The sequence below is a fragment of the Spathaspora passalidarum genome, assembly GCF_000223485.1.
Source record: "Spathaspora passalidarum NRRL Y-27907 unplaced genomic scaffold SPAPAscaffold_1, whole genome shotgun sequence".
Taxonomy (NCBI): Eukaryota; Fungi; Ascomycota; class Pichiomycetes; order Serinales; family Debaryomycetaceae; genus Spathaspora; species Spathaspora passalidarum.
The window spans coordinates 575005-591435 of record NW_006767425.1 but is presented as its reverse complement, the minus strand read 5'-3'; the positions used below and the strand labels follow the sequence as shown (position 1 = coordinate 591435).

General features: G+C 35.2%; 7 protein-coding genes across 7 annotated transcripts; 1 reads left to right on the top strand and 6 right to left on the bottom strand. All coding sequences in view use genetic code 12, as the record gives it.

Moving 5' to 3' along the window:
- Positions 1 to 53: 53 nt before the first annotated feature.
- Positions 54 to 1945, bottom strand: ZCF24 (Zcf24p; the record flags this gene model as incomplete). The annotated part of the gene is made up of 2 exons (XM_007372243.1): positions 54 to 1589; positions 1928 to 1945. The coding sequence occupies 2 exons, from the start codon at positions 1943 to 1945 to the stop codon at positions 54 to 56; spliced, it is 1554 nt and encodes a 517-aa protein (XP_007372305.1).
- Positions 1946 to 2402: 457 nt separating this feature from the next.
- On the bottom strand, positions 2403 to 4240 carry DIP5 (Dip5p; the record flags this gene model as incomplete). Its single annotated transcript, XM_007372242.1, has 1 exon — positions 2403 to 4240. The coding sequence occupies one exon, from the start codon at positions 4193 to 4195 to the stop codon at positions 2474 to 2476; it is 1722 nt and encodes a 573-aa protein (XP_007372304.1).
- A 490-nt stretch (positions 4241 to 4730) lies between these two features.
- On the bottom strand, positions 4731 to 5780 carry SPAPADRAFT_58020 (uncharacterized protein; the record flags this gene model as incomplete). Its single annotated transcript, XM_007372241.1, has 1 exon — positions 4731 to 5780. The coding sequence occupies one exon, from the start codon at positions 5560 to 5562 to the stop codon at positions 5371 to 5373; it is 192 nt and encodes a 63-aa protein (XP_007372303.1).
- Positions 5781 to 6061: 281 nt separating this feature from the next.
- On the bottom strand, positions 6062 to 7774 carry PUT4 (Put4p; the record flags this gene model as incomplete). The annotated part of the gene is made up of 1 exon (XM_007372240.1): positions 6062 to 7774. One exon carries the CDS (start codon positions 7772 to 7774, stop codon positions 6062 to 6064), a length of 1713 nt encoding a protein of 570 aa, XP_007372302.1.
- Positions 7775 to 9280: 1506 nt separating this feature from the next.
- IML1 (Iml1p) lies at positions 9281 to 15012 on the bottom strand (the record flags this gene model as incomplete). Its single annotated transcript, XM_007372238.1, has 2 exons — positions 9281 to 14394; positions 14443 to 15012. Coding segments are annotated over 2 exons (4517 nt in total), but the record flags the coding sequence as incomplete, so codon positions are not given.
- Positions 9306 to 11537, top strand: HOM6 (homoserine dehydrogenase; the record flags this gene model as incomplete). The annotated part of the gene is made up of 1 exon (XM_007372239.1): positions 9306 to 11537. One exon carries the CDS (start codon positions 9321 to 9323, stop codon positions 10398 to 10400), a length of 1080 nt encoding a protein of 359 aa, XP_007372301.1.
- Positions 15013 to 15284: 272 nt separating the features above from the next.
- SNO1 (putative pyridoxal 5'-phosphate synthase) lies at positions 15285 to 16211 on the bottom strand (the record flags this gene model as incomplete). The annotated part of the gene is made up of 1 exon (XM_007372237.1): positions 15285 to 16211. The coding sequence occupies one exon, from the start codon at positions 16055 to 16057 to the stop codon at positions 15305 to 15307; it is 753 nt and encodes a 250-aa protein (XP_007372299.1).
- Between the last annotated feature and the right edge of the window lie 220 nt (positions 16212 to 16431).

Genomic DNA, 16431 nt, shown 5'->3' with positions numbered 1-16431 from the left:
AAAACAATAACCTAAATTTTTTTTGAAGGGTCTTGTGATTATGTGCAGGACCATTATTGGAGTTGCAACTGTTGATAAATATCATCATCAACTTGGCCCAAGAAATCATCAATACCTTCAAACAATTGAGAAATATCCACATCCTTAACTCCATCAAACTGTAATATAGGATCGTTGTTATCTTCATGCGTTGGAAATGACTTTGCTGCAGTTTCCACACTAAACAAAGTATTCATATCTTTTTGCATCTCATCTAATTCGGCAAAATCAGATACTAAATTGTCTAGCTTTTTAAGTTTTTGCAATGACAGCTTCGCACTAGAACAACCGTTTGACATTGTTTTCAAAATCTTTAGCCCCTTCCGTAAGAACAACAATGTTGTTTCCGATCTGTCAATTTTCAAAAACACAAGAATTGTAAACAAGGAAATATTGCAAAAATTGATATCTGTACATGAGAAAAGCCCCAATTTATTATGCTTGTCTAATTCCGATAATAATTCAATCGTGCAGAATGCAGCATCAATGCAAATCGATGATAAATGATCCACAAAAGCCGATTCATAATCACTTTGCTCAGCTAATCTTCTAAAATTATCAACTTTGTACAACAAGAATGGCTTCCCAATATATATCTTTGCCAAATAATAAGCTAAATTCAAATGAATGCTGCCTCGATATAACTGTGAAGTCGGGTTTAATCGGTCAACTTGGGCATATACTGGGAAATTAATTTTACATTCTTCAGCATCTTCCACCAATTTTCTAACCATTTTAGGATCAATTGAAATTCGTGCTTCATTATCCTTGCTCTTAGTTCTAGGTTGATACAATTCAGCAATATCTCTAAATATATAATTCAAATCAATCATTGATGATTGACTCAAATAATTGGAGCATCCCAAACTATTGTTTAATGCAGGCACGTTCAGGGGTAACTCTACGGTTATATCATCAGGAGAAATGATTTCCAGTTTTCCTAAATTAATTCCAAACCTTCGTTCCATGGTGTAACATGACCACCATAATCGTTTATATACTTCTTGGTCTTCAATTGAGTAGTTTCTGTACGGTTCCTTAAGATATAATTTATTGGCAATGGCAATCTCAAGGGCAAGATTCATGAATAAATACCCGCCATCAAACATTTGAAAGTTTTCTAATTTGTTTGTAGTCATAAACACACCAAAGATCAACAATCCTTGGACACTTTCAATCGACTTTTGATCAATTAAAAACCCAGCAAATGGTAATGCCGCATAGTAGTAAATCAAACCAGGACTTGTATCTAAAACAAAATTGGGTATTGGTTGATTATCGTCCATATATTCGAATCCCGCCGATATTGCCATCATTGCTAGCAAAATTACAAGGTTTGGCCAATCACGTATAAAGAATTCCAAATCTTGTTCTCGTCTCTTGACTATGAATTCTTCGACTTTCTTATAGAAATTTGTATGATGAACATAGAAATAGTTAGTTTCACAGATGTTCAAATATATCCTAACTAGCTTCCTTATTTTATCATCTTCAGGTAATATGGCAACAGCATCCTTCACTAGGGTTAGTAGGTTGGCTCTAACAAACTCCTTGTTATTGTATGAAAATGTTGTTTTGGAAAGCTCGGGTTGGACAATTTCATGCGAAGACTTCTGAATAAAGTCAATAAAACTTTGGTCCGTTGTTGATACAAACACTTGATTGAAGTTCTTTAACGTTTCTAACTTGACAGCAGTGTCTGATTTGGCAGAATTGGGAGATAGTAGTTTATTACCACCGGCCAGATTTTCAGGAGTAATTGGTGTACTGACATGAGGTAACCTCAGTTTATTAATACAAACTTGTTTCTCAAACTCGTCAATGTTGTTACGCAAGTATTCCAACGATACATCAGGGAATAAAAACTGGATGATTCTTTCAAGTTTACAATTGTAAGCTTTGACATTGTTGTATTGTTGTCTAGTAGTGTTAGTAACAGATTACACACAATTTCGCATAATATACATACTTATAGTCCAACGGATTCAAGGGAATATCTCTTGGCGTGATTATGCATTCCTTCTTTGAAGTTATACATTTGCTACAGGGGAATCCTCCTTCACATTTTATTTTCCTGGATCTGCAACGGTCGCAACTAGGAGTGTCAGTTAGTACTAAGAACAAGTGAATAAAAGACTAAAAGTTTGCATACGCTGCAGAAACCCTCTTCCTTTGGTCTAGAGGAATGATCCTTCTATTTCTGGTCGGGATAGGTGCCATTCTTATCTTATTAATTAGTTGTCAGAGTGGTCGTACTGGTAAATACTACCATATTTTCTTTTTTTTTTTTTTTTTTTTTTTGCGTGGGGGAAAGAAGTCTGAAATGGGCGACTAAGTGTACACAGCTTACAGAATTGGTTTAACAACAAGTATCAATTAATTTTACAAAATATAAATAGTTAGATTAAGTATAAATAAGGCATGGATATATGTCTTAGAAGATCCAGCCAATACATTTGTCATAGAACCATTCCTTGTCGAATCTTTTACCTTCGGCTTCTCTAATAGCCTTTTTCTCAGCTTCTTCAGCTTCGTATTTTTCGAACTCAGCATCAACAACATCTCTGTAGGTTTCCAAATCAACTTCATGAAGTTTAATGATGCTTGTCTTGTACCAGAACTTATATCCAAAGTACATGATTAAGAAAACAGGCAAGACAATATAACCAGTGATGAAGTTCTTGTAAGTGAATGGCTTACCCAAGAACACAGTGAAGTTCTTAATGAAGATAACCAAAACACAGATGGCTAAGGCGACGTACGATCCATATGGTTGAAGTGGTGACTTGTATGCTAAGTCCTTGTTTCTGTCAATACCTTGAGCTTTACAAGCTTGCATAAATCTTATGTGAATAACAAGAATACAGGACCAAGCAATCAAACCAGTCAAGGAAACAACGTTGACGAAATAAGTGAAGACTTCGGCAGATCCTTCAGAAACTGTCATATAGGCTAATAATGTGAAAAGGAAACTTAACAAGATACCATAGTATGGAACACCCAATTTGTTTGTCTTGGTAAAGAACTTTGGAGCGTAACCAGCGACAGCCAAGGAGTAAACAGTTCTTGAACAGACATACATATCGGAATTAGCAGCAGAAAGAACAAAAAGTAAGATACAAGCGTTAATGACATGATCTAATCCACCAATCTTGGCATTCTTGATGGCAATGACGAAAGGAGATGCAGATGCAGTGTTACCTGAAGCACTCAATAATAATGGATCTTTTGGAGAAACACACATACCAAGCCAGAAAATGGACAAGATGTAGAACACAAGAATACGGTAGAAAGTCAACTTAATAGCTCTTGGAATAGATCTTCTTGGGTTTCTGGTTTCACTAAAGGTAATACCAACCAATTCAGTACCTAAATAGGCAAACACGGCTGTGACTAACACTGAAACAAAAGCAACGAATCTACCCTTTGATCCTTCAATCACTAAACCCTTGGAAGAATCAGCGTACTTTAAGAACGCACCTGGATCTTTCCAGTATCTGAACCCAATTCTATCATGTGTTGGACCACCACCTAAAGCGATAATCCATAATAACAAAATCAACCCAAGACAAGTCAAAACTTTTAATGTGGATAACCAAAATTCAATTTCACCAAAGAACCTAACCCCCAATAAATTAACGGCTAAAATAATTACCAAGAAAATTGTAATCCATACCCCCGGATTTAGCTTGTCCCTGCTAACCCAATATTGTACTGTTAATGACCCAGCAACCAATTGATTGGCTGGAAGAACCAAATATTTGAATAAATAAACATAACCACAGGCAAACCCAAGAGCATCATCCACATAACGTTGACAATAATTAGCAAAACCATTCAATGGAACAAACGTTGCAACTTCACCTAAACCACTCATAACCATAAACACACAGAATCCAATGGTAGAGTATGCCACTAAAATAGCACCAGGCCCTGCAGCCTTCAATGCTGAACCAGTACCAATCAATAAACCAGTACCCAATGCCCCACCAATAGCAATCATAGTAACATGACGAGAGTCTAATGCTTGTCTTAACTGATGACCATCACTTAATTGAATACCAGAAGGGTTGGACTTTTCAACATAAAGATCATAATCCACTGTGTGTCTACTAAGTGTTTGTTCTAATTGAATACCGTCTTTTTCAATATCCATTTTGATTGTGCTTTTTTTTTGCAGTAATCGGGAATTAGTTAAAAAAAAGAGTATATAAAAATAAAGCAAAAAAGTAGAATATATAAGTTGATATAAAAAAAAATGCGGGATGTTACCTTGGATATAAATATTCACTAAAACGATGACAGATAAGGATCAAATTCAAATACCACTCAATACTGGAAATATACCCCCAATGGTAAGTTAAAAAAATTAAAATAAAAAATAAAAAATAAATAAATCAGAAGTTTAAAATACCTGATACGACAAAACTCCCACAAAAACAGCAACGATGGGATGAGGGTATTACTCCGAAATTGATAGCTATTCGGAATAGAAACGAGAAAATAATCCCCTCATATTCTATTTCTGCTCCCCCCTCAGGGAAGTTTATTCCGTTTAAAATTGCATTTATTGTGATACGTTGTTGGTGGTACAACTCCGCCTGATAGCAAATTGCATAGTGTTTCGGTTTTGTGTAATTTGCCAAGAAAATATCGTTTGGTTAAGGAACATCACCATAGTTCAAATTTGTGTCATTGCAAAATTTTTTTACATATTTAAAAAATATTTACCACACAAGAAAAAGAAATGCCTTAGAGTATGTAGGTTTGCCGCACATATTAAACACTATTGATATCTGCAACAATGCACATGAGGGGACAAAGTCGGGACTAAGCCTGAAAGTTATGGCTTGATATTGATTTTCGTATATGCATTATAATTATAATGGGATCTCCGGGCGGTTTCTTAGTTATCAACATCAAATTTCATCAAGAAGTGACCTAATTCATAGATAAGCAAACGTTAGATCACTGGATATGCATTATATTGGATCATGTGAGAAAAGGAAAAAATACAACACGGAAAAATCAACGTTGCTCTATTAAAAAAATAACGTACTGATTGAAACGAGTGATGCACCTCAATATTATTTAGCCGTTAGATACTTTTTCCTGCGCAGATCCATACAAAAAACAATTTAAAGGGCTTTTTTCCATGGCTTAGAGATGGCTTCAGCTAAAAAATACCTTTTCCTCGGGTTGCCAATGCCATTTCTGCAAATAAATGTGAGATAGTGTGTGTTTTGTGGTTGTATCATAACATGGGTAAGCTCCGATAGTGACTATGTGGGATACAGTCAACCATACTCCGAAGAATTTCAAATACTAGAATTATTTTTGTGTAACATAACTTTTTTCAAAAAGCAATTTTTCTTGATTGTTCCAGCAGTTACTACTGGTCAATTTCAAGCGTACTGGGATTGCTTTTATACCAATTTCTCGGCTGATTGTGATGATAATACTTGTCATACAACTAGAATTGTTTAGAATGTCAATGCTCGCCTCGTAGTTTGGGGTTTGCATAGAATTTATTTATATGACTTGAGTACAATAACAATTGCCCGTTTTCCATCGTTCAATACCAGCCACTCGAACCACTTTTCAAAATCCGTGTTATAAGGCTTGATTGAATCATCTCAGATACTTGAGCCTCGTTGAATGCCGTTTATTTAGAATCATTGTTCCCCATAATTGGCAAAGAGGCTTCAAATACTATAAGCCAGGATGATCCCGGTGTTAGCTTTTTTTTTTTTTTGGTGTGTATAGAAAGCATTCTCGAAATGCAAGCAAATATTTTTTAGAGAATGTATCTTAAAAAAGAAATAATAATATCTCCCCATGCAGTTTTGAAACAACAAAATGCCTTATGGGTTTGTTATTTGTTCCGAGGGGCCCCTTCCATCCCCACCATACCCCACAATTTAAACAAGAGTTTGCTGCCTAGTAGTCAGTTATTAATACAGGATCTTGTACTCCATTCGTTTAAATATGTATTTTCATGTCAAATCATTATGTAGAAAATCTAACTAAAGCAGAAATGGGAAATTTTACGTCCGACAACAAAGAACCAGTTCTGGCTTCTTTCCCTAGTAGCTTCATATTCAATGTCAGCTTCTTCTTCTAAATCTATCTGCTCTTTACCTGTAGTTATATCTGCTTCCATGTCTGATCTGAAATGGGTCTTTTTGAAGAATTTCCAGAACACAAATAAACAAATATATAAAACAGGTGCAAAATATGAAGTGAATAAATTAGCCACGGAAAATTGCCCTGGGAAAAATATCCAGAATCCATTGAAAAATAACACCAAGATATTTAATAACAAACCAAAATAGGTAAAGTATGGATGGATGAGTTTTGGAGCCAAGTAATAATTATATTCATCCTTTTTGAATTGAACACCAGTTTGCTTTGGATAAACCTTTTTAAATTTGAAATAACACCACCAGATACAAAGATATGTACATAACAACCCGGTTGTGGCTAAGTTAACAAACCAATTGAAAACGGTAGCTGTGGAATTAGAAACGCTTAAAAATGATAATAACCCAACAAGCACTGAGGCAATAACACAATAAATTGGAGCACCATTAGGCAAACATTTTGAGAAAAATCTTGGCAAGTAACCAGCCAAAGCAGCACTATAGGCACATCGGGTAGCTCCGTAGAAAAACCCATTACCACAAGACCAAGCTGATGCCAATATACAAACATTAACCACTGAATCTAAACCACGAACTCCGACATTCTTAATTCCAATGACCCATGGAGATGCAGCTGCACCGACAGCATTAGTATCAATTGCGTGTAACAAAGTTGGATCATTGGAAGCACAAAGGGAATTTAAAAAGAAAATACCACCAAAGTAGAATAAATAGATTCTGATATAAGATCTTTTCGCAGCAATACCTACGGATTTTCTAGGCATTTTCATTTCTGAGGCACACAAAGCCAATAAATCTGGACCACCACAAGCAAAAGCAGCATAAATCAATACATTCCAAAAACCCAAGAATTGACCAGTTGGTCCACTTACAAGGAATGGTTTAACCAATCCACCTTCTTTCCAATGCTGGAACCCATACGCGTTGTGTTGAGGATTACCTCCACACATGGAAATTAAGGAAAAGAACATTAATCCCATGATCAATATAACTTTAAGGATTGAAGACGAGAATTCAATTTCCCCGTACCAATTTACTCCAACTAAGTTAACCAAAAGATACGTCACTAGCGAAATGGTAATAAATATAGCTGGATTTGCATCAGTCCAAAAACTTATCAATGACGCAACTGCTGTTGCCTCCAAACACACAAACATCAATGAAGTGTAAAGATAAATCAATGTACATGCAAATCCTAGAGCAGGATCAACCCATCTAGCACTATAATGTAAAAAAGTACCTTTTATAGGTAAATAAGAACACATCTCACCCACTGCTTGCATTAACGGGTAAATAACCAAACAAGCCCATACCAAAAACCCAATAAATAATGAGAGTGAACCTGAAGTGGTCAATGGAGATGATAAACCAATAAAGAGACCCAGCCCAATGGATTGACCAATAATCATCAAATTGACATGACGCGCATTTAACTTACGTTTGATTTCACCATATTGTTCAACATCTATTTTATCATCAAAATCATCGAATTTAGTAGTGACCACAGGTTTTTCTTCGGAAAGTTGTTCAATATCAACAGTGATATTTTCTTTCTTCTCTAGTATTGTCATGTTACGATGTTATTTAATTTACTAAAAACAGCAAGGACTTATAAAGACGAAGATAAATGAGAACTTGGAAGTGGAAATCAATGTTAATTTATATCCATACAACTGTGTGTATGGTTTCTACAATGTGTGGAGGCACTGGGTAATAATTAAAAATGGGGTATGAGACTAGCGGATGTCATGAAATATTATTTCATTTCGACGTCCATTGTTCATGTATCTTATCCATTTAGCAATTTTCTGATTGCAAATTCACGCAACGATTTTAATTTTACTCTTATCTGTCGATTTTTTAACATTCGGAATTTAAACAATGTATATTTGCGCTCCCATTGCGTCCCTAACAACTGATGCAACAGTTTAACAGTCGTGTATCCACCTTATCGGTCTTGTTATAGCCTTGTATTGGAATATTAATATTTTTAAAATTCTGTAGGTTATTATTATTTTTTTTTTTGTGTCCCGCCGCCCACGAACGCGAGAGAAGCAAATGTGTTAATTAATTATGGGGTCAATTTTTTTAAAAGAAACAACCGATGAGAGGAGGCGTAATAAGGTGGGGCAGTGAAATTTACCGGAGGGCTCAGTAGACTTAAGCCTTGAGCTAAGTAAGTAAATGAAGAAGGTTCTAATATGTCAGTTTGAAAGGTGAATACTAAGCAAAGTCTTGGCATTCGTTAACAAAGAAGTCTCTTTCAGTCAACCCGCTAACACGTTTGTTATCTCGCATAGTGAGACGAGTGACCCAATTTCTTTTACTTGATTATGAATAATTTCAATGCGGCCATTTTCTTATCCGAATTTCGCGGGATACCTAATTGGGTAATTTTGATTTTTACTTTTTATTGGAGGCAAGATAGCAAACAATAGAGATCAAAAAAATGCCTTAGAAGCCCTGGGTAGCTCCCCCAAAACGAGGTGTGTATTATCTATATTCCCCCACCACTTAAACAGTAAGTAGGAGCGATCTTATGAAGTCATAACACATCTTTCAGACAATGTATGACTTTTAGTGGAGACTATATATTTGCTATGTGGAGTATAAAAGAAATATTCATTCAAAGCGCCTTACCCGAGATCCACTGAACTAGTTTTCGAAATTTAGTGATGATTTTGTTAAAATAATATAAAAATTTTCAATATCAACAGTTTCCTGGAAAGTTGATGGTTATAACTTGTAATACTAGAGTACTCTTGCTTTAACAGCAGTTGAAATATGATTGTCTATTTTAAACCTCTAACCATAACAAAAGAAAAGCAACAATGCTATAGAGTATCTACAATATCCAACCAAAGCAGGAAAGTTATTGCAAATACTAAAACCGGGCCCTAGGAAATTAACTGATGAGATCATTTGCCCATTCCTAGTTGGTCTCTTATTTGTTGGTGGCAGAGCCACACTTTTGCAACTTTTCGTGCAACGACGATAATGGTAGCGCCGTGCTGAGATATTCACTTCAAACGCCGATTCAGGAGCGATCGTAAGTGAAAAATTAAATTTGAGAAAGTGACTAATTGTGATTCATTGAACTCTACCATACAGAATACAATGTCTAAATCAGTCAACGTTGCTATTATCGGATCAGGTGTTGTTGGATCAGCATTCATCAATCAATTGAATAATTTGAAAACTGCCATCAAGTACAATGTTATCTACTTGGCATTGAATACCTCCCAAGCACTTTTCTCCAAGGATTACAAACCAGTTGATTTGTCTACTTATACAACAACTGAAACTCAACAACCATTAAGTTTGGATGATTTAGTTTCTTACTTGAAAGATTCTGGCAAACCTACAATCTTTGTTGATAACACTTCCAGTGAAGCTATCGCCAATTTTTATCCAACTTTTATTAAGCTGGGCATTTCCATTGCTACTCCAAACAAGAAAGCTTTCTCTTCGAGCCTTAAGATCTGGAATGATATCTTTGAAAGCAGTAAGGTTGAAGGCGCTGGTTTAGTATACCACGAATCAACTGTTGGTGCTGGTTTACCAATTATCCTTCCATTAAAAGACTTGGTTACTACTGGTGATAAAGTTGTTAAAATTGAAGGTATTTTCTCTGGTACTTTATCTTATATCTTCAACGAATTCTCCACCACCGAGCCTTCGAATGTTAAGTTTTCTGATGTTGTTAAGGTTGCTAAACAATTAGGATACACCGAACCTGATCCAAGAGATGATTTGAACGGTTTAGATGTTGCCCGAAAAGTCACAATCTTGGCCAGAATTTCTGGTTTAGAAGTTGAAAGCCCAACTTCATTCCCAGTCCAATCTTTAATTCCAAAGGAATTAGAAGGCGTTCAAAGTGTTGCTGAATTCATGGAAAAGTTACCAAACTACGACAACGATATCCAAAAAGTTAAGGATGAAGCTTTTGCTGAAAACAAGGTTTTAAGATTTGTTGGTCAAGTTGATTTGGAAACTAACAAGGTTTCTGTTGGTATTGGTAAATATGGATTTGATCATCCATTCGCTTCATTAAAGGGAAGTGACAATGTTGTTTCTATCAAGACCGAGAGATATCCAAACCCATTGATTATCCAAGGTGCTGGTGCCGGCTCTGAAGTCACTGCTCACGGGGTTTTAGCTGATACTATCAAGATTGCTGAAAGAATCGCTAAGTAAGTATAGACCTTTTTGTATTTTCTATATACATATTTATAAAGTTTACTCTATGAGATTGGAGAAAGATATTGCTCTTTCCAAGTTTCCTTGGCTTCCCTAAATATTTCTCGTAAGAACTCTTTATTCTGACATGCTGCTCTAAATTTTAACATAACCTTTTGTGAATCTAAGGTGTTAATCTTAGAAGGGTTGGCATTATCATAGTCCCCCTTTGAAGGCATTGATGAATTAATTCTAGTTAAATGGATATTGTTAGGTGCTAAGAAAAACCCACCACTACTTCTTAATTCAATAATATATGCTCCTGTTTTGTGTATGAATTGTGCATACTTGAAAGTAGGTTTACCCCAACTATAAGTAATATCAACATTTTCATTCAGAAAGAATGAAGTTGACCGGTTATCCAATAAAAACTCCAATTTCTTTAAGAAATACAAATGGAAATAATACCTATTTGATGATAAGATAGTATCATCTACAAACTCTGGATCTAACCAAGGATCAAGCAGTAATATCATTTCAACGAATGAATGAAATGGACTGATTGTAGGCACAGCACATAACTCTTTCCAAGGGGTTTCAATTAATTTCAACCCATGTCTCTCGCACAATCTAGACCAGGCTGTAATTGTATCTTCAATGAATTTTGTAGTTGTATTCAACCATTGCAAACGAATATGATAACAATGTTCAGGGTTATGTACACGATCATAATGAACAGTTACCAATTCCGGACGGTAGGATTTCTTCAATGGATCAACATCAAATTTGATTGACTTACTGAGAATGAATTTTCTTCTTCTTCTACTTCCAGAATCAGTCATAGATGATGATTCCGATTCTACATTCCTTGAAGAGATCTTTGTGAGTTTTTGCAAATCATCAACCCCTGGAAGTTTAGGTAAATCATTATCAGATTTCTTGGGAGTAAGCTGCCCGTCACGTTTTGTACCAAACCATGTTCTTGCAGTCTTTTCAAAATATTCATCCGCAAACCGATAGAAATAATATCCATCCAATAGACCATGCCTCAGTTCCACGTGTTTGAATAGCCCCCTAGTCATTAAACTTTGTCCGTAACTAGTAGCTTCTTCACGGCTGTCAATATCTTCAAAACATTCCAAAAGCCATGTTACCAATTCACTTCCAACAAAACAATCTAAATGTCGTTTAAAATGCCAAGTTCTATCAACTAACTTTAACCCAGATGGACCTTGCATTTCCTTTGCTAGATCGGCAAGCTTGATTGACTTGTCAAATCGAACATTTTCAGGAAGCATTAAAGTTGGTTGAGCACCCGTCATGTCATAATTATCTGCTTCTTCCTTTAAGAAATCATATAGATTGCCGGTATAAAATATCATATCAGAAAATCGTTCTTCCTTTTTTGATTTAACACTCGTGTTATTTTTCTTATAGGTACCTCTTTCAATAACCGCAATTAATTTTCTTAACCCTTCAACTCTGATTTCTTCCGGACTTAAATTTTCATTGGATATAAAATAGGCATTTTTAGGTATATCAGTTGGCAAAACAACAAATTTCATTTTATGGAATTCCTTTTTACTTTCGGGCATGGCATCATCAAATCCGGCAATTAATTGATCAAATTGGTTCCAATTATATTTCTGAGGCTGAACAGAAATTGAATCTACCATTGTTGGAGTATAATCATCAGCATATCTTGTTCTAATTAACGGGAAATATGGTTTTATTTTGGATTGTCCCAATGTTATCTTATGTGGAATATTATCTTTATCTGTTCTTCTATATAATTGAACATTCAAATTCCCACTATAATCACAGAAAATCCTATGAATTTCATCATCTAACATCATATATATTCTTGATCCTAAGCAAGAACTTTCAGGGAAGTACTTAATTACACTTTCTGGACTTCCAGCTGGTTTTCTTTCCATTTCAGCCCGTTTGACTCTTTCACCATAACATATTTGAAACCCTAATAATAATCTTAACTGAATCATTTCTTTCATTAATTGAGAAGTAGTTGATAATTCCAAATAATTTTCATAGTTTAAAAATACAGTATAAATTTGGAATGTATAATCACTTTCAAGTTGCCTAGGACTGGGGAATACCTCAGTACTGATAGGTAATGCAGCGGGTGCTTGAAATGATCTCCATTTAATCATTTTCCTTTTAGCTTTGGAAGGAAACACATTACTCCATCTACTAACTTGTGATCTAAGTAATACATTATTATTCAACTCTTGCGAAGGGTTAGAAATTTCCCACCAGAATAAATCAGTTGATTTTGTTAACTCAGGTTCTACTAGTATTGAAGATTTCTTTCGGTTCCTGAGTAGCTTCTTTTCTTCAATAGTATTGATTGTAGCAGCTCCTGATGTGGATATCACTTGTGGTGGTTTTCGAACTAAGGTATCTTCACTTGCTTGTTTTAAAAATTTGTCACTTTTGATTATTCGAGGTCCAGCATCACTTTCCTTTCTATGACTATGTATTATCCTCAATGTAGAAACTGGAGTTAAACTTTTAATAGATGGTGCTCCTGGGCTTGGTGGTTTACCTTCAGTATTCTTATTTAATGTGTATAATGTTGAAAGGGCAGATACATCTGTATTTGGTCTGGCAACTGTTCCAACAGCGGCGGAAGTTGAGGTTGTACTATCAGAAGGCATCAATGCAGGACGAGGATTAAATATCAATGAAAGTGTAGCTTGGGAATCTTTCACTGGCGGTGGTTCAAATTTAGGTTCTTGAGTCTTGAAGCTTATTGGTGACAGTGGTGCTACGTGATTTATTGGTTTAAAAATTGCTTCATCATAATCATTCATAACATCCAATATTGATCTATCATTATTATTAGCATGAAATCTTGGTATCCTTGCATCATTGACTTCATTTTCCATAACTCCCATCATCTGTAATTCATATATTTTACATCTTGGAATCCATTGGCCATTCGCAGCTGATTTATCTCTATAAAATGAAATATCACACCAATTAGGAACACAATAACAAACTTTTCCCTCTTTTAAATATCTAAACAATGGTGTGACATGTAATGGAGGTTGACTTAAACAAATGATATCTAAACTGGTGTCAATACCGGTAATTTTCTTACTTGTTTCTAATAATAAATCATAGTCAACATCAAACAATCCTGTCCCAGCAGTGATCATGATGAAATGACTTAATGAATGCTTAAGATCAGTGTTTCTAAATCTGTCTATTAACAAGGTTAATCCAACATTAACCGCCTCGAGGAAATTCCCTTTGACTGAAGGTAATGAATCTCCCTCAATTTTGTAGCTGAAGTTCTCTTGTCGATTCAACATAATATCTCTCTTAAAATTTGCAAATTCCAATCTTAGGTTAGCCATAATTCTATCCCAATACAAGATATTAACTTGATCAACAACAACCCGGTAATAGTCACGTCTGTTGGGAGGTCGTTCCCCTTCAGAAAGCACGGTCCATGGTATATCTGTTAGATCAACACTTGCAAACAAGACAATTGTTATTGAATGATGGGTATTTTTGTCTCGCCACCTTCGGAAAATTCTAGGGAATAAATTATTGACTAATTTGTGAAACATAATTTCTCCATTTTCTTCAAAATGCCACATTTCCAGCGATAACTGAATTAATACGGTTAACTTTGCACTTTCTGAACGGAAAATGATTTTGGTGTCTTGACTTATATATCCTGAAAATACTTCTTTCCCATTCTTATACATATATTTTATTATCCCCGTACGATTACTCAAATAAGTTAATCTTTGATCGACATATCCACATGTTCCAACTAGTTGGGATGAAAAATTCCACATAGAATCACGAGTTAAATTAACATCCTTTATGAAAATTTCTACTAATTCAACAGTGACATCTTCTAATTTAGGAACTTTTTTAATTTGAACTTGACTTCTAGCAGGCAAATCAAGCAAATTTTGCAACGGATTTGAAAGAAGGGAGATTTGAAATTTTGATTTGGTTGGTATTGTGACTCCTGTTGTTGCAGTGACCATTTGAGAAGGTTCAACCAGCATTGGCTCACTTGTTTCTTCTAAATGTTCACGTAAATTATGTTCATTTACTATAAATATCAACTTCTTTTTCCTCTTGGCACTTCCTTCCAATGCTTGTAATTCAAACACTTGTCCTATTTGAACACCCCCTGGGAATGCACTTGAATCTATTATTATGTCTTCGGGACTGGCACGCAATTCATGAAACCAAACAGTCAATTGGATGGGATACTTATTTTCATCTTTATCTAAAGGAATAGCATTAGTAGACGATGATTTGGAAATGATTCCTGGGTGTGCAGGGGTTGTACCTACTCTTAGTTGACTTTCTTTATGTAAGCTGTCTAAATCATGATTATTTCGTCGGCCAACGGTAATTGTGCTGCCAACTTTCCTATTCATGAAATTGGATTGTGTTCCTGATGATATTCTAGAAGATCCAATAGTGAGTGTGGCATGGCTTGCTGCTGACATTTGTCGCTTGATAGATCTAGTTGAGGATGCTGATGATGTGGGAAAAGTACTACTAGAATTTATGGGGCCACCACTTGTTGTGAGGCCAGGCCTGGTGTTGTTCTTTGAGTTTGAATTGAACATGCTGACATTATTAGACATTAGAAAGGAATGGATTAGCCGAATTAGCCAATTGAAGGAATGGAAGAAAATGTGTCAATTGATTCTATTTGCAACACACCTTTATGATCCTTTTTCAGGTGGTTTTTTTAGTAAGAAAAAAATAGAAGAATTTTTTAACCCCGAAAAAAACTGGAGGGCCGCACTACCATCTGGTATACTAAAAGTATGATGTCATATATAGTGGACATGACAACTTAGTTGATCAACAACGTTAGACAATGTAGATATTTGATTTTTTTTTTATTTCTATATTAATTAACTATGTACCTTCCTCTTTAATACAAACTCGTCAATAAACCATTTATGGAAACTATAATCTCCAGCTAATTCTGGATGAAATGATATACCCAAAATATGGCCTTGTTTAACAGCAACGATCAAGTCATGATCCTGACTGTCATAGTTTTTTAAACTGTACAATACTTCGACCGACGCATTATTAACATAAGGGTTTTCAGTCATGATTACTCCTTGTTTATGGTGGTCTTCTTCTTGGCTATGTACAGGATTGGATAAAATGCGGGTAACAACAGGAGCTCGGATAAACACAGTTGGAAAATTGGTACAACCAGGTATAAACGAACTAAAATCAAGTGGTTGTTCAAAAGAATTCAATTGTCTTCCAAATGCATTTCTACTAACCTCAACATTAAGACCACCCAATATCTTTTGGTTTAGCTTACCATTGAGTAGTTGTCGTGATAAAAATATCATTCCTGCACATGTTCCCCATACACTTTTTGATTCATCCGCTATAAATTCATATAGATGTGGTAATAAGTGAGTACGTTCAGCAATGTATGAAATTGACGTGCTCTCACCACCAGGTATTACCAACGAGTCACATTGACTGAGATCTTCTTTGGTTTTTACTTCAATGATGTTAAATTCGTAGTCAGCATAGTCATTGGGGTTTTGTTGTATTAGTTCGTTGAAGTAAGCAATGTGCTCTCTAAATGCTCCCTGTAGTGCCAAAACACCAATTACCACTGATTTTGAAGTTGTCATAGTTATATCAGTAGAAAAGAAATTAAAAAAAAAGGAATAAGCTTTACCGTTCTGCGCTGATGTTTATCTATCAATTGCTAAGAAAGAGTTGAAGGGCGTTATGAAAAAAAAATATTCAGAGGGGAAACCTCACGTAATGACTTTGTTGTTATCATTAAAATCTGACTCTGGTAAAAAGATAGCGCACTTCAAAAAAAAAGGGGAAATAGCGCTAACAATTCTAGACATGGAAATAATATTACTCATTAAATACTAAATTTTCCTTAATTGACTCATTTCTGATTCTAACCAGAAATGAAACGTAATTGGTCAAGACTTGCTGTGAGGCTTTTTGGTGTAATTGTGCAAGAAAATAGAATAATATTTCCTTCATA